The sequence below is a fragment of the Neodiprion pinetum genome, chromosome 3 (assembly GCF_021155775.2).
Source record: "Neodiprion pinetum isolate iyNeoPine1 chromosome 3, iyNeoPine1.2, whole genome shotgun sequence".
NCBI classification, from domain to species: domain Eukaryota; kingdom Metazoa; phylum Arthropoda; class Insecta; order Hymenoptera; family Diprionidae; genus Neodiprion; species Neodiprion pinetum.
This window is the reverse complement of record NC_060234.1, coordinates 2,724,538-2,750,949: the sequence shown is the minus strand read 5'-3', so window position 1 is coordinate 2,750,949 and position 26,412 is coordinate 2,724,538. Positions and strand designations below refer to the sequence as shown.

General features: G+C 34.8%; 1 protein-coding gene across 40 annotated transcripts in view; it reads right to left on the bottom strand.

Annotated features, from left to right (window-relative positions):
* The window catches only part of LOC124214177 (longitudinals lacking protein), a 53,972-nt gene that overhangs the window by 3,238 nt on the left and 24,322 nt on the right, over positions 1-26,412 (bottom strand). For 2 of the 40 annotated variants that reach the window (XM_069134429.1, XM_069134430.1), the window contains exons 7-8: positions 14,380-14,661; positions 13,431-13,905 (exon numbers count right to left, since the gene is read on the bottom strand). The exons of 4 other annotated variants lie outside the window; for them this stretch is intronic. In XM_069134429.1, coding sequence (XP_068990530.1) covers positions 13,604-13,905; positions 14,380-14,661 — 584 coding nt within the window. In that variant the 3' untranslated portion in view covers positions 13,431-13,603. Of the gene's footprint in view, positions 1-317; positions 714-1,413; positions 1,684-2,059; positions 2,414-3,225; positions 3,572-4,002; positions 4,201-4,469; positions 4,825-4,919; positions 5,104-5,484; positions 6,069-6,650; positions 6,843-7,203; positions 7,464-8,026; positions 8,298-8,826; positions 9,135-9,624; positions 9,922-10,537; positions 10,843-11,394; positions 11,682-12,160; positions 12,329-12,563; positions 13,166-13,430; positions 13,906-14,379; positions 14,662-15,044; positions 15,499-15,686; positions 16,294-16,406; positions 17,242-17,535; positions 17,581-18,218; positions 18,609-19,133; positions 19,517-20,572; positions 20,841-21,371; positions 21,625-22,050; positions 22,356-23,814; positions 24,078-24,440; positions 24,927-25,114; positions 25,451-25,719; positions 25,988-26,412 lie in introns of those variants that run through there. 34 more of the 40 variants (XM_069134443.1, XM_046616309.2, XM_069134434.1 and 31 more) reach the window with 34 other exon arrangements.

Below are 26,412 nucleotides of genomic sequence, written 5' to 3'. Positions count from 1 at the left end.
CAATTTCGACAATAATCAGTAATCTTGAAATTTATGAATACATGTTTCTAATTATATATAACACTCAGTGCATAACAAGCTACTACACTTGGTAATATAAAAAGAAATACAAAAATGAAAAAGATTAAATAATTGACATACAAGATATATTATAGTGTTAAGAGAAAAAGGTTTACAATGTATATGTAGAGTTGTGTAAGGAGTGTATTTCAGTGCGCAATCAGTGTCTATTGGGGTAAGAAGCAATAATTGACACTTGGGTAAGATTTTTATTAACAACAATACCAAATATTCTTTTTATTCGGCACTTACAATGTCACGTACTATTTTCATTGCCTCAGGTATTTATATTCAACCCAACGTCTCGCCTACTGTAAGTTATTGAGTATATTAAAATCACCATTTTCATACAATAAATCTGCAAAGTAGATCCCTGATCAAAATACGATACGTGAAGATTCACCAATTACATTCAAAGTTTATCTCAAAAGACGTTAATTCTGAACAATAAAAACAAATTAAAAAATATCAATTCAGAATTACTCTATGTTGAGAGCTAAGATGTCTCTTTAAATTGCCCTTGAAGCATGATTTGTAATTACAGAGTGTGCAGTGAAAATTAGGAGGTTTTCCGCAAGCCATTTTTCGATGCAAACGTAGACTAGAAGACCAAGCGAAAGTTCTGCCGCATAAATCACAAGTGTGTTTAACATCTGAAAGAAAAATTAGCATTAGTAGTTACTATATGCAACGCGATGTTCACTTTCAGTCAAGAAGCAATGGTTTTCGTTTTAGTTTTCTTTTTTCTTTTAATTATTCCTGTTTTTTTTTTTCAACTTAAGTCAGGAACGAAATTACTTTTCACTGAAAAAAGGGTTTTTATGAATGGTGAAATAGGTGATTTCATAACATGGTCAAAAATATTTCCATCACCAGCACTATAATCTGATGCTATTTGATTTATGTAAATGTGATGATTTATTTAAAATTATTGTTCTAATCAGCTTGCGTAAATTGTTGAACAACGAGTTTCAAGTTTACACGGATTCGCTGTAAAGAATGAGTATAATGGAGGACGAATATAAGGTGCTCTTAACAACGCATGTGAAGTCTCATGGCTGTGGGAGAGAACACATACAATTATAGTATTATAATAAAATTATACTAATAATAAAATTTAATATCAAGATAATAATAGTAACAATAACGACAGCAACAAGAATAGCAACAGTTCTACATCTCCAGCACTTTGGGGATTTAATTTATTCATCGTAATAGTGATTGTTTGTTTTAAGCCAAACTCTTTACAGGTGGTAACTGCGTCAACAGCATCCATTGTCTAACGGCTAACGGAGATGACTTACATATAATATTATGTAAAATGAATTCTACTTATGTGCTTGTGAAGGCTACTTTTATACTTAGTACGATGGGGGCAATACGGACAGCATTCTTTCGGATCCTTTCCACACTCGATTCTCAAATGGTTCTTCAAATTTCTCAACCACTTGTACCGTTTTCCACACTTGTGACACTCAAAGATTCCTGGTCTTCTGTCCAACCAAGTCTGAAGCCTTTCGGTAGATTTCGAGTGTGACACAGAAGTATGCCATCGTGTCACCAGATTCTGTTGCGAACTATTATGTTTTAAATGATGATGCGTACTCCACATTGTTGTTACCTCTGGAAAATAAAGAGAAGAAAATATTATCAGAACATGTTCGGTAAACTGATCAAGACATGTACAAAATAAAACCCTTTTACATGACGTTTTGGACACGCAGCATTTATAGTATATTCGGATGATGAAAATAACAATTGGTATGATTTATGTACATGTGTGTCTAAGGTGGAATTTTGACTTAATAAATATTGTGCAGAGTAATTAGTTCTTAACTATTATTTATTTGAAGTTGTAAACAACATCGTCCATTCAAAACATGTTACAATTGCCCGATACCACAGCTAAAATTCATTTGATAAATTACATGACGATAAAAAATGATGAAAAATCAAAACAAAAAAAAAAAAAACAAAAATACAAACACAATTATTCACATTACGATTAGAAACAATCAGAGATATGCTGCTAAATAATATTAAATAGTACTGGAAAAGACATTCATTCCAGGATGATTTGTACGAATATGCTGGTACAAGTTTCCGCGCTGTTTCGTACGGTGGACACAGTATGGGCATTTAAAACGTGGCTCTTTTCCACATTCGTGTCTTGTATGGCGCAACAATGTCGCTCGATGCTGGTAACCTTTTCCACAAGCCTCGCATCGATAAGAAAAATCAATGCGCTGCTTGGCTAACCACATTGTTGCAAGATCTTTGACCATTGGCACCATAGGATAACGCTGCCGGTGGCTGCCGCTGGATTTAGGCAACATCGAACGGACTAGCGTTTCTGAAAAACAAGAAAACGATGTTAGGATTTTACTGGGCTTGGAACTGTTTACAAGTAACAAGATTACTTACGAAAATTCTAAAAGAAATTTATTCGAATTCATTAGATTGATTGTTCAATATCCACAAAGAAAGCACTGGCTATGCCTTAGGACCGAATTGATAAGCAAAAGCATGCTGTACATTTACTTGTTTCTACAAAAATTGTAACTAATTAATACTATTCATAAGTTTTTGTTTCCTCTTGTTGTTTGTTCATTCCTACGTTCTATTTTGTCATTCTCAATGCTTTAACTTAAAAAATATATATCTTCATCGCACTTCTGAGTTCGGATAAAAAGAAATGACTTTGAAACGATAAACGGCAAACTGTTTGAATTGAAAATAAAATCTGTATGAAATAAAATTTTGGACCTATAACCAAACACACCAATAGTATTGATTCTTGCATAATTATTCCAAAATTTATTTCAGTTGGAGATAAAAAAAAAAAAAACATGTCTAGTAATAAGACAAGTAGAATATTTCACACCTAGTACAACAGGTTCACCTTTTGAATTTCGCGAACAAAAATAACTCAATCGGGATATTTATTGTCTATAAATAGCGCCGGAAGTAAGTTTGAAAAACACTTTTATAAATTAATGACAGAATAAGCAAAAGAAGAAGAAGAAGAAAACGAAAAAGGGGGTGAAATTCGTGTTAATAATTAGAAAAATAACATATATTGTTGACGAAACATAGTGCAACATTTTCTCGAATCACTTCGAGCTAAGTGGTGTTCGAAAAATGGCATATATCAATTTTATTTATCCCCATGTTGTGTGTACATGATTAAGACCTAATTGCAAGCCAAAGTTTTGCTAAAGTTTCAAATCAAGGGTGTAGACTTCTAGTCCCGGATGCTTATTTCTCACATGCCAATAAATGTACGAAGTCTGCTTGCTTCGTAATTTACAATACGGGCATTGAAATCTCGGTGGATGTCCACAGTCGTAGTTCACGTGTCGGTTTCTGTTACCTTTGCAGGAAAAGTCGCGTTTACATTTTGGACACATGAATCTGATATTTTCATTGGTCTGATTTAACTTTGATTTAACTGTGTGACAGTGTTGCGATCGTTTCTTCAATTTAATACTTGCGTCTCGAGTCCGGAGCCCTGAAACAAAGTTGGAAGAAATTTATTAGTCAAATAGTGTAAAGCAACGGTCGGATCAGAAATTCAATAGCAGAGAAGTACAGTGTCTTCTGTGTCTGAAATAAAACGTGTTTTATTTACTTTAACCAGGGAGATTTTACATCGCATTAAGACAAACATACAATAGATCATTATTAAATTCACACCCCAATCGATCGTACATGATGCGAATAGTAGGAATTATATTCGATATTTTACTATTAGCAAAATCGATTAATAAAAATAAAAATTATCAAAATAATATAATGAAATTCATTTGAAATGATGCTACATTCAGACTCCCTCGTTCCCTCCATCTGAAACGTTTTTCAAGTCAATGCAATAAACTGCCGCCTCGGAGTGTTTATTTCTGATATGCTTGTAAACGGTTTGTTTTCGCTTTGATTTTATACCACAATGCGGGCATTGAAATCTTGGATCCAAGCCGCATTCGTATCTGACATGCATCCGCATTGACTGAGCAGATTTGTAGCCGGCGCCGCACTTTGGACAAAGTACACTGGTAGATGCAGTCGAAACTCTATGTCTCTTGTCATCGAGGTCCTCGAATAACATTAGATCAGGTGTTCTTGGGATTATGCTGGCCTCATCTAAAAGTAAATAAAAGGGTTTTAGTTATCCGGAATAATTGGTTGCGTTCCATGTCATTTCACGACAATATGGTTAGCATCTAATGCGTTGAGAAGCGAAGAGCGACTACTTTAGACTGAGAATTAAACAGGAAAGAAGAATGAAGGATTCTTATGATATTAACGTAACGAGGTACCTACTGTTGAATTTGCTAAAGTAAAGTAGCAGACATCGTTGGAGTAAGGAGAAATTCGTGATACAAAGAAAATAAAAATGTATTCTGCCCATGTTTATGCTGTTCAATTAGCGTTATTAGATTACTTTATTATCAGTAATTTGCACTCCGGAAATGCCACCTTGTTTACACAATGATTGCGGTACTAAAACATTATTCGTCATTACATCTGTACAATAAAGAGTGGAATTTTGGTGAAGTTTTTTTATGTGCGCCCAAACTTGTGTCCGTTGTCTTAATCGGCTACCGCAATAAGGGCACTCGAATCTCTGAGGTACGCCGCACTCGTATCTGTAGTGGCGTAACATGTGGCTACGCCTCTTATACCAACGACTGCAGTTTGGACAAGGATGTTTTTCCATTTCAGAATACTTGACGTGCCTCATGAAATCAAGATACCCGTGGTTCCCTGAAACCAGACGAAAATTAATTTTGTTAGTAGTTTTTCAATCACGGCTATCAATTATAGAGGACTACAAAAACAGAAAAAATCTTTCTATTAACTCTGTCAAATCCATGTAACACACAGGCTGATTCGGATGCAGGCTTCTGATATGTCTGTAAATGTGGTCCTTTCTTTTGTTAAGAAATCCACAGTGCGGACATGCATATTTCAACTGTAGCGATGAGAGCACGGAGTTCTTTCGTTGCACGTATCTTGGATACAAAATAGCAGCTACCGACATACCTGCAAGCATCAAGAGTGCAATTTGAAATTAGTAAAAATTTAATCGTGCTTATGTTATAACACAGAATACGAAGAATTTCACAAGCGCGCCTTTACCAGCCAGCTTCCGCACACAAACAATACAATATTAGTAACATTTCCAACTCAATAAGTTAATGTTTAGTACTGATTTACGATTGCACATGCCAATTTACACCAACGAGCCAGTTGTTAGGTATATTCGAATTTACAAGGAGGCAATAAATAATTCGCACATACCCCAAAGGAACAGGGTGGTAGTTAACACAGTGGATTGGTTCACGGATGACGACGGGGTAGACTGAAGATAAAGTTTCGGTTTTATTTTTACCTAATTACAAAGTACATACTTTACATAATATTGCGATGGCCTAGTGCTTCCTGAAATTTTCAAGTCGCATACTAAGCGAGGTAAATCTAGTATGTACAAATTCCTAAATTCTTATGCGATATTCCAATTCGTCAGGACAGTTGGTGTGGTAGTCAAGAAATACTGAATACAAATAACACAAAAGTGGTACAAGAATCAGTGAGATTTGAGTGATATTATATAGCGAGTGATGTTACATCGATTCCTGGCGATGTAAATGACTCCATCGATTCTCGCGGCGAAAAATAATAGAGCATAAATGCTGATCATTTCAATTTTATTCCCTGTCATACGATAACATAGATTCATTTAGAATACATTTGAAATTCTCCTGTAAAACTTGTTTAAAATAATTTTCTGACTTCCACGGGCAAGTTGGGATGCCACCTTCTTACATGTCTGTAAACGTTAGACGACGAGTTGTCTTTTTTTTGACAATAAGGACACGAGTAACGAGGCATCTGTCCACACTTGTGTCTTATCATATCCCACATCCTTCTGTATCCCGTGTCACACTTATGACATATATAAGCTGTAACCGACGTTCCATTTGACCAGTTGTTTGGCATTTGAACATCTGAAAAAAAAATAAATATCATTCATCTTATGGTGCGATGCATCGTCGTTTAGACATAATAAAATCAAACCAAGGAAATATTGTCTTTGGCAATGTACTAAGACGGTGGGGATAAGAGTTGTTTGTCATTAGGGTAGGCACGGTGAATGATATTTGAAGTAAATAACAGTGTAAATACATTATGTCGAAAAGAATGTTCAAGTATTCCGTAAACACGAATATCTTTACAAGTAAGTCAGCTTTATTCAAACCAGAAACAGACGATTCAATTCACTTATAAATCGCAGAGAAACATCAGTAGTGAAAAATGCATCGTATTTCTGTTAGCGTTCCTACAATTTATTAACTTAATATTACGGACATGCATACTACTTAGACTTCAAGTTTTTCACATTAGTTGGGTTCGGTGGGATTCGGATGGCTGGACACAAGGAGTATGCGCAATAACAAAAATGATTTCAGACTAGAGTTTATAAATTGTGATGGGCAATCCATTGTGTCTCAATCTAACATGTCTGTATATATTTGAGGAGCATTTGTCGCGTTTGCTGCAGTAGGGGCATTTGAATCTTGGCTGTTTACCGCAATCATGTTTAAGATGTGATCTTAGAGTTCTTTCGTAAGTGTAACCAGCATTACAGCGTGGGCAATGATACGGCATCTTATAGGGATGCGAATTTAACGAGTCTTCTGCGTGTTTCACATCCGTAGCAGTAAGTTCCATATTTGTTTGTAGCACGTTCCACAAGGTGGCATCAATTAACGATGACTGACCTGTAGGCAATAATTTCAACAAGTTAATTTCAATGCAAATTAAATTTCGAAAAATATTTACGCAGCCAATAGCTTTGGAAAGCAAAATATATCGATATCATAAATGCATGTGTAATATAAGTGAAGAAGAAGTGAAGAATCGTCAGGATTTAACTAGTGAAAATCAAACAATAATTTCTGTAATGTAATTGATAAATTAATAACTCTGTGATTATGTATGGTCGGTAGGGGCTGATTCTGTCGTTTTATTTTACCAATATCGTGTCCATTACATTAGCCATGAAAAAAAATTTGCAATGGAATCGATACGCGTGACATAAATTAAGTTGAATAGATTATCTTACACAATCATTTCACATTAACGTATCATTACTGCTCAATGCAGTTTCTTGGCGTAATTTTTCAAGCCAGGATGCCACCTACTAATGTGCCTGTATATGTTATACGCTTTCTTATCCTTTTTGTCACAATAAGGACAACCGAACCTTGGATCTTGACCACACAAGTGCCGATAATGGGTCATCATATTAGATTCCAATGTGAAACCGCTGTTGCATCTTGGGCAGAAGAATTGCTTCTTTGATTTTTCTGTCGGATGACATGTCGCTAATCTGTACTGCACTGAAAAAGTAAAATAAACTCATTAAAAACAACTTGGCGATCCGACTTACTTCCATCGAATAATCTGTACTCTAGATAAGTAAAATCAAAAACAATTTACTCCCATTGAATAATAAAAATCTAAAGGACACAATGGGTAGAAATGATATTACATGAAAATAAACTTTTCAACAGACGCTAAAGCGGTATTGTAAAATAAGAAGAATTAGTGATGTGACGGGAAGGAAACAGCGTAGGATGTTACTTCGTTAACTAATGCATGATATTTGTGGAACTGCTGTGACGTTATTGAATGTTTCAAATAACTCTTTTCGAATTCAGAAAGAATAGACGAACTTGATTTTAACAATACAAGATACAGTACGACTTCAATATATTTATCTGTATACTTGGAATTCACTCTCTGAGTTTAAAGAAGCCGCACAATCATTCTGAAGTATTGGTCAACATATTTATTTCCTTAAATGGTATGCGTTGAAATTTTTTTTTCCGTGGAAAAAAAATACGACGTTTTCATATTTCACTACATTATACCAATGATCCCTCAATACAGTTTTACATACTTCAATTCCATGTTACAATGCTTGGTCCGTACGTGTCTATAAATTGCTTGCGTATATTTACTGCACATGTCACAATACGGACATTTGAACCTTGGTAAATCAACGCACTCTATTCTATAGTGACGGGTCATTCCGTTCCAAGTACGAAAATTCCTTGCACATTTTGGGCAAGGAAAACCCTGTTTAGTCAATGAGCTAGTTGAGACTTTCAAAAAACGTCGCGACGGCCTTAGAGATGGTCGTATTTTACCCACGACAAGTTGGCGGTAATCTGGAAATATAAAGGGTTGTCTGTTAGTTAATAATGAAAGATAAATAGTATTACCGCGGTTCTTACTTTGAAATGGCACACAGATTTCTTACGCCTAATTCGTGCAAGTCCAACTTTCTGATCCCGAAACTTCTTCACCAAAATAATAGGAAAGTGATATATTCAAATCATGATTTGCATCGCACCATCAACTGGAAACAATAACTGTGCATATTTGAGATTAAGATACGCAAATATGTTCGCCAATGCTTAGAGTGAAATTTCAAATCATGAAGTAATACTCCCATAAAATGTCATTGCAAAACTAAACTATTTCAATTACACACATGTATTCTAAAACAAGGGATACACCGGATAAGGGAAAAATAATTGTTACAAATGTAAAGTGTTTTATTAATACTAGAAACATGTCTTACGATTATGGTCAAAGACATTTAATCATTACCTGGTTGCGGCTTGAAAAATAATTAATGAAAGTAAATCACATAGCGTTGGTAAGTTTCAAATATTTCTTCTTGAGGTTTACTTCATCATTTGTACAGTATCAAAATAATCTCGAAGCAGTGACCGGTTCATTCGGATGCAGACATCTAATGTGTTGATAGATATTAGAGGCTTTTTTACTTTTCAGCGAGCAATATGGGCATTGGAAACGTGGCGCTTGCCCGCACTCGTAGCGATAATGGCCAAGCATCGTATCCCGTCTTCCATAGCCGTTGAAGCACGTGGGACAGTGGTACTTTCCCGTATTCAAATTGAATTGAAAGTCGTTCTTTCCTTTTTGTTTCTTGGAATTAGTTGTGTGCTTAACATGGTGAAAACCAGCCGGTATATTTCCTAGAAAAATTTTAAGTCTTATTAGTTGTAATAGAACTTGTGTGTATCGTACGTGATGAGGGTTTGCGTAAAGCCAATTGTCACAAACTGCATGCACTGATTTCTGTTCGTTTATTTTTTTTTTTTTCAACAAAAGGAAAAGTTTCTAACTACTTAAATTTAGAGTTTATCATTAGAAGTTTTATTAATCTACTACTAAGATATCATCAAACAAAGTTATCACCTACTTCGTAAAAGTAATGTTTTTTCAAAGAAATACTCAACGCAGGTAAAATAATATTTATTTTCAAGGATTCATAACGTCAAACACTAACGATGTATAGAAAAGGTTGTCAATGATTTACTTAAAAAATACTTCTTAAAAATCACATCATGCAGCAAAAATTCTCAGCGGGAGAAATGAATGCAAGCATACGTACAATACTTGTTCTTATGTAATCGAAAATTGTAAGTAGTAGCTATTTATTTGTAATTTGTTCACAAAATACATAAACATGTCATAACTTTTATCGCGCAATTCGACATACTCAGTACAATACTTTGAAGATAGGAGCTAGTGTCGGGTGTACTTGTTTAATGTGAGCTTTAACGTTGAATTTTCTCCTACTCAGTTTTCCACAATATGCACATTCAAATCTGGGCTGTGTTCCGTTACACTCATATCTGTAGTGCGCTGTCATTGCGCTTTTAGTCGTATAACTTTTACCACAATTTGGACAGGGATGTCTTTGCCTTTCAGGTTTTCGTATCGGAATATTTTTGTACCCAATGTATCCAGGCAAGAAGGCTGTAAAAAAAAAATGTTTCAGTGTTAAACAAATTAAGACATTACCCCAGTCAGTACGATTAGCTCTCGCTCTGTTTCCATTTGTACATTCTGTTTTCGCACGTTATTTCGCTGATATTTAATACAAGACGTTTGTCAGCTGGTTTGCTCATGTCAAACGGTTCTGAGAAGAAGTACAAATAATGGTATAGGTACAACATGCAAGCAGAATAAATCACACATGCATCCAATATACATACAAATACCAGTAACCATAAAACGGATCGACAACTGATTAAACAATCTTCGCGCAACCTCTGTTTATAATTCGATAAAAGAAATTAAATATTATCCTTTATAAATGACTGCGTTATGTTTGTCTTGAATTGCTCTGCGTACATACCCAACAAATTGTAAATAATCATCGCACAATTTCTATTCATCGCGTATACACCTGTTTGTACTTACGCTAATTGTTGCAAAATACCTTTGACATATGCTATTTTTTTTTCTTTTTCTAAGTTCTTTATTACGACAACATTTGGTAGTAAGTGATATCACGAATCGTATAATTCCCGTATTACACATTGCGGTGTCGGGCTTTATGAACCTAATGTAGCTTATCACCGGTTACAAGAATTCAACTTCATTCTCAGTATAATTTGCTTATAACGATAGCATGATTCGGATGTTTTAATCGCACATGACGATATATAGTGGACGATCTGATTGCCTGGCTGCCGCAATAAGGGCATTCGAACCTTGGCCCTCTTCCACATTCGTTTTTGAAGTGATATTTCATGTTGGAAACACGATTATAAGTCTTTTCACACTTTGGGCATTGGAATCTAACATTCGTCTCTTCAGCATCTTTCAACACTTGCTCGAGGTTCTTGTTCGGTTGTGAGCTCGTGACCCAAAGTATGTTGAACGTTAATGATTCTGTAACAAATTGAATGAATATAAGCTTAAAATACACTCGGTTTGAAGATAAGTACTCGTGTTAATGACAGAAGCCTGGAATCATTTCACCGTTGACAAAAGAATTTGTCACTTCTTCGTCTTTTCGTTGTCTCTGTTACGTAATACATATATTCCGACGAAGACTTGATTATGTGTGCCAGGATATTACTAAGACGTATTGGAAACTCGTTGGTCAAAAAGTATCTGATCGACGCACGTTAATGGTCAGAATCAGAGATAAGACATCTGTGCGGATATGATACATATTGTATATATTATACAATGCGATTAAGATTACTGTACAAATAAATACCCATACAAAGTTATACTAAACATTCTGATATACACCATAAACCTGATGTACTTTATAATTACTTTTGGTCTATCTACTTTGTTTTTCTTTTAAAATACAGACTTTAAAATACAAATCATAATACTTATAACTAATACATAAATGTATTTATTGCACTTTGTAAATGATGAGTTTATTAAAAAAAAAATTACTTATCTGAAATAAATAGAATGGACTAGAACCATTTGATTGTATCAATATAATCTGACAAGTTTAACTTCACTCTTAGGATGTTTGGTGCGTACATGCTTGTACATATTCCCCGGCTGTTTACTCAGGCTCGGGCAATACGGACATTGGTATCTTGGCGGTCTGCCACACTCGTACTTATAATGCTGATTCATATGATCTTTACGTGAGTAGCTGCGTCCGCACTTAGGACAATAATGTCTTGTGCGATAGAGGTTTCTATGGCCTCGTTCATTTTTAAACATCAGCCTTCCTGAATCGAAAGCTGGCGGAAAATCTGAAAAATTAAAAGCTTCATTTGAATGAAATAAATCAGTTTGACAGGAGTGGCAATTAATTATAACTACTACACAGTGTTGTTAATGATGAAAGATTGATGAAAAATTAAAGTATACAAATAAATCACTCGGAGTTTGTTGGTACAGAACGAAAAAGATGTTAATATGGTAATTTCTCACTGCCAGGGAATCGTTCAATTCTGGGAATTACGATGGAAAGGTTTGATCGAATAAGTATTACAGGCTCATTATTATGAATATAATTGACTAATTATATAATTGTTGTCAAATAATGTATAGACATTTGTGTTTCACGAAGAGCAGACTAAACACAGAAATGTTTCATTAAAAATTTTTATCGGTCATATAGGATGTCAATACATATTTCTGGAAATGTCAATGAGATAGACTTTGCAGTCTTTATGCACTCTACGAATGTGTTTATAAATATCCGAGGTTTTCTTTGACCGATAATTACAGTAAGGACATATGAAACGAGGCTCTTGACCACATTCATATCGCAAATGCTTCTTCAAATTCGGTTTCCTGTTGAACACGCTTGGGCACTTTGGGCATGGAAATGACATTTGGTTTGGTGGTTGCATTAATATTTTCGACTGGTCGATTGAGTAAGCTGTGTGAAGACCTGGAATAAAAAAATATTTCAATTAATATAAGGATACGATAAAAAAAATTTCTTTCACTAATCTATATAAAGCAAATAAAGAATAGGCAAGAATCCGCAACGCAGTTCAACTTCCATCCTTCCATATTTGCGTACCAATGAGAAGCTAGCAACGACTTGCGTTGAGAGTGAGTGAGTTGTATTTCTTCCATGTTTTCTTTTATTGTTTGCGGTGCTATTTACAATTCAATATCATTGGACTATAGAGCAAATAAATTTCAACTAACGAATATTAACCAGTGACAAAACACATACAGACATGAATGTATAATTTTCCCCTAATTATGGTAAGGTGGTTTGATACATCTATACATGTTTACATACGTACATCTTTTTTTTTTTTTTGTATGCAAGAAGTAAATGATTACTACAGTCTTAATTTTTAGGGATAAAAATTTTTTTGATTTCCTGTGACGTTATGCCACGGCAACCAGTAATACTATATACGGAATTATTTCTGTAAGATTTACGTAGGCCAGTCTTACATTTCAGTTTTCATTTACGATTTATAAATGTCTATAACATAAACCGCATGACCCGGATGTTTCCTTCGCACATGGGCACGAGCATTCGACGGATGTCTGGCACGGTAAATACAATACGGACAATTGAATCTGGGCAACTGCCCGCATTCCAGTCGTATATGTGTCGTCAGATTGCACTTTCGATTAAATACACTGCTGCAATTATGGCATGGGAATTGGCCACTGTTACGAGGTGCCGAGATCGAAGACTTTCGTTGACCAAAACGTTGTCTGTAGAGTCTTGGCCAATTGTGGTCAACAGTACGCTTGAAATCTGTAAAAGAATAAAATCATTTTGTTAGGACTATTTAGTAAAAGTATAAGGATGAAGTGACGTAAAAGTACAGCAAGGCCGTCGAACAGACTTTGTCTTTATACTTTTTATTACCATATCATCGAATAGTGCAGTGACAACAGCAAAAACACAGGGCATATCTTTATTTTTCACAGGTACATGTAATATCTTTTCCATAATTATGAAATATATTTAATTCAAGAGAATAAAAATGGTCTACGATAGCATTGCCACGATCAGAATATTTTCGGTGCGTAACATTGAGGTGCTTTTTTTTTTCTTCACTGGTTGATGTACAACTTAAATCGATATCGATCAAGAATGAACAACAGGCTGTAAGATAGCTCGGCTCTGAATACTACGAAATTGTGAATTATTGATAGAGCACGAAAAATGTACATATACATTTAAAATTTATTATACACATGGTCGATAAATATCTACAACATATACGGTACAGCCAGAATGACTTCGGCGAATGTGAGCCTGAATGTTAGACGACTTCTTTGACAGATAGTTGCAGTAAGGGCAGCTGAATCGTGGCGACTGTCCGCACTCGAATTTCAAATGCTTTTGTAAATTGTTTTTTCTATTGAAAATACTGGTGCATTTTGGACAAGGAAACAATATGTTGTGTCTCAGAGCTACTGCGGCTGAAACGTTTTTATCCCTCATCAGATGGCAGGGCGTCTCGAGGGGAAAGGTAGGTCCTAAAATATCTGGAAAAAGAAGAATAAAAGTATCAACAATCGGCTTTTTTGAAAGTATAATACAAACCGGTGGCAGAATAATATGAGGATAACTATTATCTGTAGGTAACTGCCAGAAGTAAAATGTTATGCATTGTTATGGAAAATAAATTAATAATGTTGAGTGGATACTCGAAGAAAATGATTTTATTTCTACCTGATCGTAGGAAATACAGGTAATAATAGAACACTGAAAATTCTACGGAAAAAACAAACGGCAATAAAAGATTTAGAAGATTTATACGTGGCTTTACACATGAAACATAATCTATAGTGAAACTTCCCAATAGCGGACACCTTCTCCGCTATTCAGAACAACATTGACGAGTAAAATGTGCAGCTGGAGATTTTTACACTGGCCTTTCCAAAGCGGCGTTCGTTATTGGGAGTGGCCACTAAGAGAAGTTTCACTATACGTGGAATCGAATTTGGCAGAATTGGTACCATTCCATATGTCGATACAAAAAACGGATTGGCCAGGGTGTTTAGTTCGTATGTGCATGTAGACATTCGATGCTCGTTTAGTTTTGCTATTGCAATAAGGGCATTGAAAACGGGGTGATTTGCCACATTCAAAGTTAAAGTGCCTTGTCAAGTAATTTTTCTTTGTATAGCCTTGATTACACTTTGGACAATAAAACCGTTTGGTGATAGATGTGTAACGCTGAGCTCTCCGACATTGTCTTGTCGACATTTGAGTGGATGGTCTCGTCGCACAAACAGCACCTGCAACAACGAAACAATAATTCGTCAGTAAAGATGTTTCATTGCTCAATAATAATGATGAGTATGAATTCAAAGAATACACTATGAATTGAGCAAATCAACAAACAGAAGTAACGTTCAAGTTACCCAAGGAATTTTTCGTTGTCTGGTCTATTTATGTCAATCCTTGAATTTCTGGCTCAATAAAGATTTCCCTGAATTTGTTGCAGTTCATCATCATTACAATATTCCTTAATAAGCAAATTTAACAAGTGATATTATTGGTCAAACTCAATACTGATTTATTAACAAAATAATGTTACGACGTACATGTTACACTGTCAAAATCTGTCTAGACATTCAAAACAGTTCATTCAACCTCGATATTAATAACTAATAATAGTTTACCGTAAATACATTCATTTATACAAAGTTCACCGTAGCATACTAATGCGAACAAATTAAAAAATTACACATAATTTCACGTCAGTCAAAAATTTCTCATCTTGTATTCATATTATCATGTACGCGTAAAAGGTTGTAATAGATCGATTAATTTCATTGTGTTGCATACCGTTACTTGGTCCAATCAATTATGTCTTTCAACGCCGAGAACTTTGATCTGAAGTCTGCAACTAGGATGATATTTTCTGATATGTTTTCGGGTATAATACTTTTGAGTATAACATTTCTCACAATATGGGCATTGGAACCGCGGTCTTTGTCCACATTCGTATCGATAGTGTCTCGTCATGTTTGATCTGTGAGTGAAACTCTTAGAGCACCTTGGACAAAGAGCACCCTGTATTCCAACTCTCGGTGAATGTCCATACCTTGAGTTATAGAAACTCATGTCATCTGCAATCAGTGGAAACAATTACATCAGTAATCAGGCAACGATATGACTTCCCTACAGAAACTAACATGTAATACATTTCAACTATTAACACAAATTTTGAGAGTTGGAATACAGGTGCTGTAGAATTTTATTGGTCAATTTGTTCAACAAATTTTTTTTATCTGGTTGAAAAGCTATCTGTATGACATTTATTTTTGGACACGAAATAACAAAAAGAGCTGCACGAACATTGCTCGGCTGCTGAGGAACTTTTTTTTTTTAAGAATCGGCGTAACCAGTCACATAACAAATTTGGGTTGAAAACTGGTAAAAATATATGATAGACGTCACTCAGGATTTTGAAACACTCCCTTCTTTCTGAAAGTCGCAGTATAAATCGATGATGTACGCTTCTTGGTTCTTGTGGATGACTCGTACGTGTGAATACATGTTGGAAGATGTTTTACAAGTTTTTGAACAGTAGGGACACTTGAATCTAGGACGCTGGCCACATTGGAATCGATAGTGTTTTCTCATGTCCGAAAGATTCTTGTAGCCGTGAAAACACTTTGGACAGATAAATTTTCTATGCTGATTATCGTAGTTATCCCGCAATGAGCAACTGGCAAATGGATCAGATGTCGTCGAGGGTAGGGTTTCGATATGCCCGCCAGAAAGCAAATTGTCTCTAACATCGACTACATTGTTTAACTCAATTTGGCGACAGTGTTGATAAAGTGAACTTGAGTTACTTATTGCTAGATCCATACTCATATCGTGATAAGTATCGCTGTATTCCCTGAGGTCCTCGTAATCTGAAAATCAATAAATCATGCCAATTAATTTAGTCGTTTCACATCGATATACCTGCATGCGAACCAATTCAGTTACCACTTATTAACTAACGATTTATACCAGGCTGAGAAAATCATTGATATGACATTTTATTAATGTAACATTTATACAAAGCAATATACTCCGAATTGTATCTTGATTTATTAAAAGAAAAGACAGAACTCCAATTTTGTAAGTACCAACAACTTGTCTTCATTGTTTTGTCTTCACGCTTAACGCTAAGTGGCCAGAAAAAGTTATTAATGAGTAAATTTAAACTGAATTATTGTACAAAATTTAACCGAACTATAGTAATACTTTGTACAGTCAAGGCACAAGCGTTGCAACAGGTACGATGGTCTTTTCCGCGCTGTATTTTCTACAGGCTAAGTCATCACAATAAGTTAAAATAAGGCTTCTGATACCCAGTTTGAGCCAATCAACGCAACGTCTTGTACTGGAAACAATCATACTTAGAAATTATTCTTCGAATATAAGAATTAAAAAATGCGATACAATGTAAAATATATTCCTTGGAATGAAATTCAATGAAAGTTTAGCGTACAACCGCACATAGATGCCTTACAATGTTATGACTGCGTCTCTTAATTATTCATTACTAACTTGACTGCACTGTGGATCATTTATAACAACATATTTAGAATTTTGATCACCGTGCTGTACGCGTATATGTTTATTAACATTGAAACTATACGGGGAAACCAAATTGCACAGGGGACATTTGTAAATTTTTCGCACAGAGTTAGGATTGTTCGGACAGTACTTTCGACAGTGCATTGTTAAATTTCCTGCTGTGTACAATCTGTCGCAATGAGGACATCTTTCTTTTGCACTTTCCAGATCTCGGAACCAACTCAGCTGGATTGGTTTTCCTCCAAGTTTTCGTTGAATAACTTGTAATCGTCTTCCTGCAACATGGTGAATCCGAAACATTGTACAAATACCAAACTTTATTTAGGTCTGTATTTGTTATTGTAGATCAATTGCGAAAATCAAAAGAAACAGGCACTTGAGTCATGCGATGAATAGTACAAGTTTTCTGTTCGTACGCAAACCACATATTAATTTTCTTACAAGTGTTTATTGAACAATAGAAAATATCATTTGTCGGTAAAAATAATTGTCTAATTCGACATGTTAAGAGTGCTAATCAATCGTCAGAGTTCAAAGTTTTCAAAGTTAATTTATTGTTAGACTCATACTCATGTCATCATAGATATGTCCGTGTCCTCCGGGATGCTGATAATCTGGAAATGAATAAATTTAAATAGTTATTTTAGTTTTATTTTTCAAGATTAATTCGCATGCAATGAAATTTGAAACAAGCCGAAAAATCAGTAATTCACACCAGGCTATAAAAATGAGCGACATTCATACGGATATATAATTTTATTAACATAACTACATTTTTCTTTGGATAAAATTATGTTTGAAATAATAAAGAAAAAAAAAAAGAGCTCAATCTAGTTTACAAGGCCTTACATTTTTTAACTCATATATTTTCCCTCCCGATGATAATGAAGACTTAATACTAAACGACCGGAAGTAAATTGTTGATTCGAATGGAATATTCGTGAAAAAAGGTACGCTTAATAAATATGTTGAAAAAAAAAAAAAAGAATATCAAGTTACTAATTTATTAATACACCATGCATCACGACGCTTTTAGTGCAACAAGTATAGAGGTACCTTTGCGCCATTTTACTAAACTAATTCACTAGAGGAAAATAATACTTGTATTTAATTCTGGTTTCGTAATACTAAAGCACTTCATACCGCAGAATACAATTCTTTAAAAGGGAAATTAAAATGTGAAAAATTATGTCCACCGATATTACTTGGTTCACGAGTGTATATACATATATATATATATGGTACGTATATATGTATACATAAACATTTATCACATCTAATGAACTTTTTTTTTTTTTTTTTTTATATATTTTACTACATACACGTATATGTAAATGTTTTCAGTCACTGATTTATCCAAGGCGAATCCACGTAGCACTTTGTCCACGGTGTTTTCTACGTATATGTGTATTCACGTTGAAACTATATGCAGATATATAATCGCAGAGTGAACATTTATACGTTTTCCTATTAAAGTTGGGATTATTAGGACAATACTGTCTGTAGTGTCTGGTCAAATTACAAGGACTGTAAAATTTGCTGCAAAAAAAACATCGTATCTTTCCGTCGAGTCTTACACGAGTCCTCTGTGGCACAGATTTTCCACTTTGTTTTGGCTGAGCAGCTGACCGTGATCGTCTTCCTGCAACAAGACGAATTCCCAAATCTTGTACGACATTACTGTGTTTATTTATTTTTTTCTTTTAAGTAGATTTATCATCGCCTCTATTCGATATTGCAAACACTTCGCCAGATACCAGGAGAAGCGGTTCATTAATGCATGCAGCCTAACGTAAAACAACTCTCTTTTATAAACCATAAATTATGATGTTAATAAACTGATGATACAGTAGAAACTTTATAACATTCTACCGTTATCTCAAAGTACTAGGTGATTTCGTAGCAGTGTATGCAAAATTCATTCGCACATGAGAAGTCACTGAGAAATTTTAGATAACAGTGACAAGTTATCAGGTCTCGACTGTAGGTAAGGAATATTTGTATCAACCACATATGTCGCTCATAGTGAGGAGAATACAAGCACTTAGTCGTACTTTGCGATTCTCAAACTTTATTCATTTAAAAGTTTACTTCAAGAGCTCGGTACAACCACAGATGAATGTAAATTCGTAACTTGGCACTTGCAATGCTTCGAGAAAAAAATTACCTGTAAGTGTATGCAATGTGCTGAAATTTCTGCAAGCACCAGCTGACTACTGGCATTCCAAAGGAGGAAATTATCTGTTTACGAAATACCGATATATCTAGCATTGAAATCGCAATGTTTAAGTCGTAGGTGTTGAGTAACATTGAAGCTATATGGAGAAACCAAACTGCAGAAAGGACATTTGTAATGTTTCGGTGCCCAATTCGGATTGCTTCGACAATACTCTCGACAGTGCTTCAGAAAATTTGGTACGGTAATCATTCTCTTGCAATAAGGACATTTTTTTCTTCCATTCTTCCTTTTTCTTTTTCTTCGTGTAATACGGGTCTTCTGTTGCTTTGGCATTCCGACTAGTTTTGATTCAGATGTCCAAAAGTGTATTCCTGAAACAATAGGAATTTCGAAATTTTATGTAACAGTTACTACATTTTTTTTTTACTTTCCAGTTATTCATCATTCCTGATTATTTCACATAAGAATCATTTTGCTGAAACCATAAAGAGTGTTTCATTGGTGAATGGAGATGAAAGCTTGAACGACTTAACGTGGTCATCATTTCTCTACAAGGAAATTTGAACTCTGAGAAATAAGCGAATGTATTATGCATATAAAATCGGGATAACAGGAATGTACTGCAACATACCTTTCAATCAACAGGCTTCATTCCCGAGATTTGTACAACCACGGTTACAGAGTTTCAAATTGTTAATTGCCATGTTTGCTAATACAGTGTCTGCGCATATGGGATGTGTTGATAGTACTGTAGGCACATTTGACACATCGAATTAATCTTGTGTAGCAACGAGCCCATGGATTTTTCACACACTGCCTTGAACGATGTGAGTCTCGACTATTACGACGGTCAAACTTTCTATTACAATATTCACAATGGTATACTTGACTATAGTATCCCATATTGCGTTTCCGTTTATTCCGCACCATTATAAGATCTAAAAAATGTGAAGAAAATCATCTGGTTAATTCAGAAAATCTTTACTTTTGTGATCATTTTTACTCGGTAAAAGGGGCAAATATAAGTACGAGGTACTTAAATAGATTGATAAAGATTCGCACCAAAATCAATCACTATACAACATTTTTGATTGAGTTGTTTTTATCAGTGAACTCGATGGTCAGAATGAAATCTAACAGATATAGAAAACAATGTGATGATAATTCAAAAAATTATTAACCATATTAGTAATACCAAGAAATAGTTGAACATGTTTTCCATGTGAAAGATAGCAAGTATATCTTTTGTACTTTGAAAAGCTAAATTTTTGGAAAAATATTCCTTCGTCAATGATATATTTCCTTGTGTAACGGCATTCGAATCTTTGACGTTGTATTAAATCTGGTTGATGCAAGAAATTGAACGTGCAATTTTTATTTTGATAAGCTTCAACATTCCTTATTAATAATTTTCCATACAAGAGTTCAGGAACAACACAGTTTTTATTTTTCAGTTGAGATGTTTGGTGCGACAATGTGTTTGTATGTTTGCTGGAAAAGCGCTAGTGTAAACACATTGGGAACACTGAAACATTCTCGTGTAGCGAAGAGCCTCTGGATTCTTCAAACAATATCGGCGAGTATGTGCGTTCCGACTTCCACGGTTGTGATACTTTTTGTTACAATATTTACAAAAGTATGTTCGATTACAAAATGTCATCTTGAATTTCCGCTTCTTATAAAGCACTCCAAGACCTGGAAAATAATAAGAAAATTATTGGGTTAATCTACGAAATGGTTTAATTCAGGTAACAATTTTTATCCGATAAGAGAATAGAGACGAAATGAAAACGATACTATATTCGAAATAATAACTGAACAGGTAATAATATATTCGGAACTTAATTTACGTACAAAGTGTTCATCATGGGGGAAGTTTATTATTTCACTCCCACCCTTAGCGTGAAATGAAATAAATACACGTATAAAATGATAATCTTGTAATAAGTACAGTGCGAATAAAGAGCTGGAATTTATTATGAATTGTTAACAGGTTTACATAAAGGATATCAACATGTTTTATTTTTTACGCTCTAGAAAAAGGCAGTTCGGAGAACTGCGTCTATGCAATTGTGTCACAAATTTTTTTATTACATCTTATCGACAAGATCCGATAACTGGAATGAAAATTGATTTGTGTACTAATACCTTCTCTGATCATTAAACAAGTATCATTTTCCATATTAATTTCAACAATGAAATTGTAAAGAAGTGATAAATAGTTACAGGGCTTTGCCCCTCGGGTTGCAATGTTTCCTCAGACAGTGCCTATGCATGTTGAACTCATTAACGGTATTGTAACCACATTTAGCGCACTGGAGTACCCTCGTATAGCAACGAGCCGTTGGATTGTTCAAACAGTAGAGCAAACGATGTCTGTCTCGACTAGCACGGAGCATATATCTTTTATTGCAATACTGACAATAGTATGCCTGAGATGTCGTCACGTGTTGTCGCTTATTCCGCATCGCTCTAACATCTAGAAAATAATGAAAATATAATTTGGTTAATTCATCAATTGGTAGAAAGTTTATTCAATAACTAATTGATAAAAAAAAGACACGCACGTAAAGTAGTTAAGTACACAGTATACAATTTTTTCTCTGCTCAATTAATAATAATAGGTATTTTTATTTGTTCAACTTTACCGTTGACTCTAACTGCAATAAATGCATCAACGAAACGATAACAGAATAACAAATAATGTTTAAACTCATCAGGACCTCGGACTTTGGCAAATATCTTCTTGAGGAAACAGTTTAACAAGACTGACTCATGGTTGGTAAATGTCCCAATCATGGCTGAGTATTTGATACGATAAAAGCATATTTACATGCAACGCTACGATATTTTTATTTCTTATTTTGCACTTGTAGGAATCACCTGACAAGGAAAACTTCTTTAAACAAATACAGTAGCGACCATTTGGCTGTGTAATCTACAGGACTGACTAATCACAGGGCTTGGCTCTCAGATTTCCATGCATCCTGAGACAGTGTCTGCGCATGTGGGATATGTTACCAGTACTATAACCACACTCAACACACTCAGTTACTCTCGTGTAACAACGGGCTGTTGGATTCTGCAAACAGACCAACAGCCGATGGGCGTCTCGACTGCGACGATTCTTATATTTTCTATTGCAATATTGACAATAGTAGGCCTGAGATGCAGTATTGTATTTTCGCTTCCTGGACAGCAGTCTAAGACCTGGAAAACAATAAGAAAGTAACTTTGTTAATTTGATAAATTATTGAATTTGCGATGACAGAATTGATACGCAAGTAAAAGGTATACTACGATAGATGAATTGTCATTTAATCGTATTTTTAATTGTTAATTATCAATATGAAAGTGGCAAATGTACCCTTTTTAAATCCTTTCATAGCGTTTCAGCAAGTAGTCACACAACAAGTTCAAAAAACCCTGAAACATAGTTACTGCATTTGGGGTTTTTGGTAACGACGTTTCGCTTGACAGTGCTTGTGAATGCTGGATGAATGAACGGTACTTTAAACACATTTAGAAAATTGGATAACTCTGTGCTACGATGGGTGGTTGAATTCTGGAAGCAGCCCAGCAAAGAATGCCTCTCTCGACAACGAGGTATACCTGATTCATTTATTCCACACCACTTTATGATCTAAAGAAAAGATGAGAACAACAAAAAAGAAATTCGGTTAATTCATAAAACCACAAAATTCATTCGATAACGATAATTCAACGAAGGTACAAAGACTAAAAAATGTGTTTGAAATCAAGGGTAAAAAATTACTCCGAACTTAACTAATGTGCAAAATCTCTTGGGGGTTCTTTTTATTGTTAAATTTCAACTTTGGCGTAAACTGTAGTAAATACATTAAAGCAGTGACAAAAACTGGATGAATAGCTTTCGTAGTTTTGACCGATGTGTAGTAGATGTGACAGGAATAGCCAAGTATTCTTATAGAGTGATTGCGTCAACATGAAGTAACAACGAAATGAGCAGATCCGTAAGTCTGAGATGGGAAAGATTCAACATTCACAGATCATTTGCATGACAATGATTTACATTTTGATGCCAGGATAAACCTCAATTAGCATCAGATCTTTACCATAAGGGGTAATAAGATTCCGATGAACAGTTAGGGGAAATTGGTTTGTGCGTTGTTATGTTTGAATAAATAGTGCCTGCGCATGTTGGAGACATTGACAGTGTTGTAAGTACATTTCGGACACTGGTTTACTTTCGTGTAACAACGGGCTGTTGGATTCTGTAAACAGACCAACAGCCGATGGGCGTCTCGACTGCGACGGTTCTTATATTTTTTATTGCAATATTGACAATGGTACACCTGAGATGCAGTATTGTATTTCCGCTTCTTGGGCGCCACTGTAAGACCTGGAAAACAGTAAAAAAAAGTATATCGAATTAATTTATGAAACTATTAAATAAGTGGTGAACAAGAGATTGAGCCACAAGTAAAAAGAAGGATCAAGAAGATGAACGGCAATTTACTCAGAAATTAACGAATCTCAGAAATCTGATTTATACGGGGATATGTTTTTATTGTTTCACTCCACGACTCGAGTGGAATTTAACATATTAATTAGAAAGGTAGTAGTAGAATATACTCGTGTTACAACTTGTTATAACGAGCAAAAGTACAAAGAATGCAAAGAATTTTGAACATGGTCATTGAATTTAGGCTTTTGGGTAACCATGTTTTCTTCGACAGTGTCGATACATGCTAAACGGATAAAAAGTACTGTAAGCACATTCGGAACATTGAATAAATCTTGTGTTGCGACAGGCGGTTGAATTCTTCGAACAGTCTCGCCAACGATGCGAGTTCCGACTGTGAAAGTTTTTATATTCTTTATTGTAATACTGGCAATAATACACCCGAGACCGAGTAGCATATTTCCTCTTCTTGGGGACCAATTTGAAGCCTGGAAAACAGCAAAAAAAGAAAACAGAGTTAATTTATGAAATTATTGAATAAGTGTTAGAAAAAAAAAAAAAAAAGATTGAAACACAAGTAAAAGGTATACTCAAATAAATGAATGGTATTTTACTTGGAAATAGACGCATCCATACTGATTTACACGAAGACACATTTTTATTGTTTCACTCCATAATTCGCATAAAATTTAACACTTTAATTAGAAAAAATAGGAAAAAAAAGGATATTGTATTAATTTATGAAATTATTAAATAAGTGGTGAAAAAAGGATTGAGACACAAGTAAAAAGAAGGCTCAAATACTCGAATGGCAATTTACTGAGAAATTAACGAATCTTAGAAATCTGATGTAGATGGGAATATATTTTTATTGTTTCACTCCACCACTCGCGTGAAATTTAACATGTTAATTAGAAAGGTAGTAGTAGAATGTACTCGTTATATAGCTTATTACAACAAGTAAAAGTACAAAAATTCAAACAATTTTGAACATCGTCAATGAAGTAGTAGACATGTACTCGTTTTATAGCTCAACACAGGGAGTAAGAGTACAAAAAGTGCAAAGAACCCTGAACATAGTTATTGAATTTAGACTTTTAGGTAACGATGTTTGCTTTGATAGTGCGTCTCCATGCTGGACGGATGAATAGTATTGTAAGCACATTCAGGACATTGAATAACTCTTGCGTTGCGAGCTGCGGTTGGATTTTTCAAACAATCCCGCCAACGATGCACGTTCCGACTGAGACGCTTCTTATATTTTTTATCGCAATACTGACAATAGTAGACCTGTGATGTAGTATCATATTCCTGCTTTTTAGCCACTACTCTAAGACCTGGAAAACAGTGAGAAAACGAAACAGGTTAAGTTAATTTATGAAATTATTATGAGTGTTAAGAAATAAAATAGAGACACAAGTAGATGAATAGTAATATGCTCGGAAATGACGAATATTTACTGTTTTATACAACAATGTATTTTTATTCTTTCACAATACCATTTGCATGGAATATTTTACACGCAAGTTAAAAAAGTAGTGGTAGAATTTACTCATTTTACAACTTATTACGCCGAGTACATAAAGTTTAAAGAACCTTGGGCGCAATTAATGAATTTAGACTTTTGGGTAACCATGTTTTCTTCGATAGTGTTTCTTCATGCTGGACGAATAAGTAGTATTGTAAGCACATTTAGCACATTGAATGCCTCCTGCATTGCGACGAGCATTTGGATTCTTCAAACAGTCCCGCCAATGATGCGTGTTCCGACTAAGACGATTGTTATATTTTCTATTGCAATAGTGACAATAGTAGACCTGAGATGCAGTATCGTATTTCTTCCTGGCCACAACTCTCATTCCTGAAAAACAGTAAGAAAAAAGGATGTTGAGTTAATTAAGGAAATTAATCAATGACCGTTGAAAAAGAAAAACTTGAAACACAAATAAAATGTATACTGAAAAAGACGAATAGTAATTTAGTTGTAAATTGATTTACACAAGGACATATTTTTATTGTTTCGCTCTACCATTTGCATGAAATTTAACATGTAAATTAGACAAGTAGTAGCAGAATATACGCGTTTTATAACTCATCACAGCAAGTGAAAGTAATAAAAGTACAAAGAACCTTGGACGTAATTGCTGAATTCAGGTTTTTGGGTAACTATGTTTTCTTTGACAGTGCTTGTGCATGCTGGACGCATGAACAGTATTGTAAGCACATTCGAGACATTGAATAACTCTTGTGTTGCGATAGGCGGTTGGATTGTTTAAACAGTCCCGCCAACGATGCATGTTCCGACTATGACGGTTCTTATATTTTTTATTGCAATACTGGCAATAGTACACCTGAGATGTAGTATCGTATTTCCCCCTCATAGGCACCACTCTAAGACCTGGAAAACAGTAAAAAAAGAAAAGAGGTGAGTCGATTTATGAAATTAATGAATAAGTGGTAAAAAAAAAAAAGAAATTGAGACACAAGTAAAAAGTATACTCAAACATACGGATGGTAATTTACTCGGAAATTGACGAATCTTCACTGATTTACACAAGGATATATTTTTATTGTTTCACTCCACAATTTTCCTGGAATTTAACACGCAAATTAAAAAGGCAGTAGTAGAGTGTACTCGTTTTGCAGCTTGTCAAAGCGAGTTAAGGTACAAAAACTGTAATGAACCGTGAACGTGGCTACTGATTTTATGCTTTTGGGTAATCATGTTTTCTTTGACGATGCTTGTGCATGCTGGACGAATAAATAGTATTGTAAGCACATTTAGGACACTGAATAACTCTTGCGTTGCGACGGGCGGTTAGA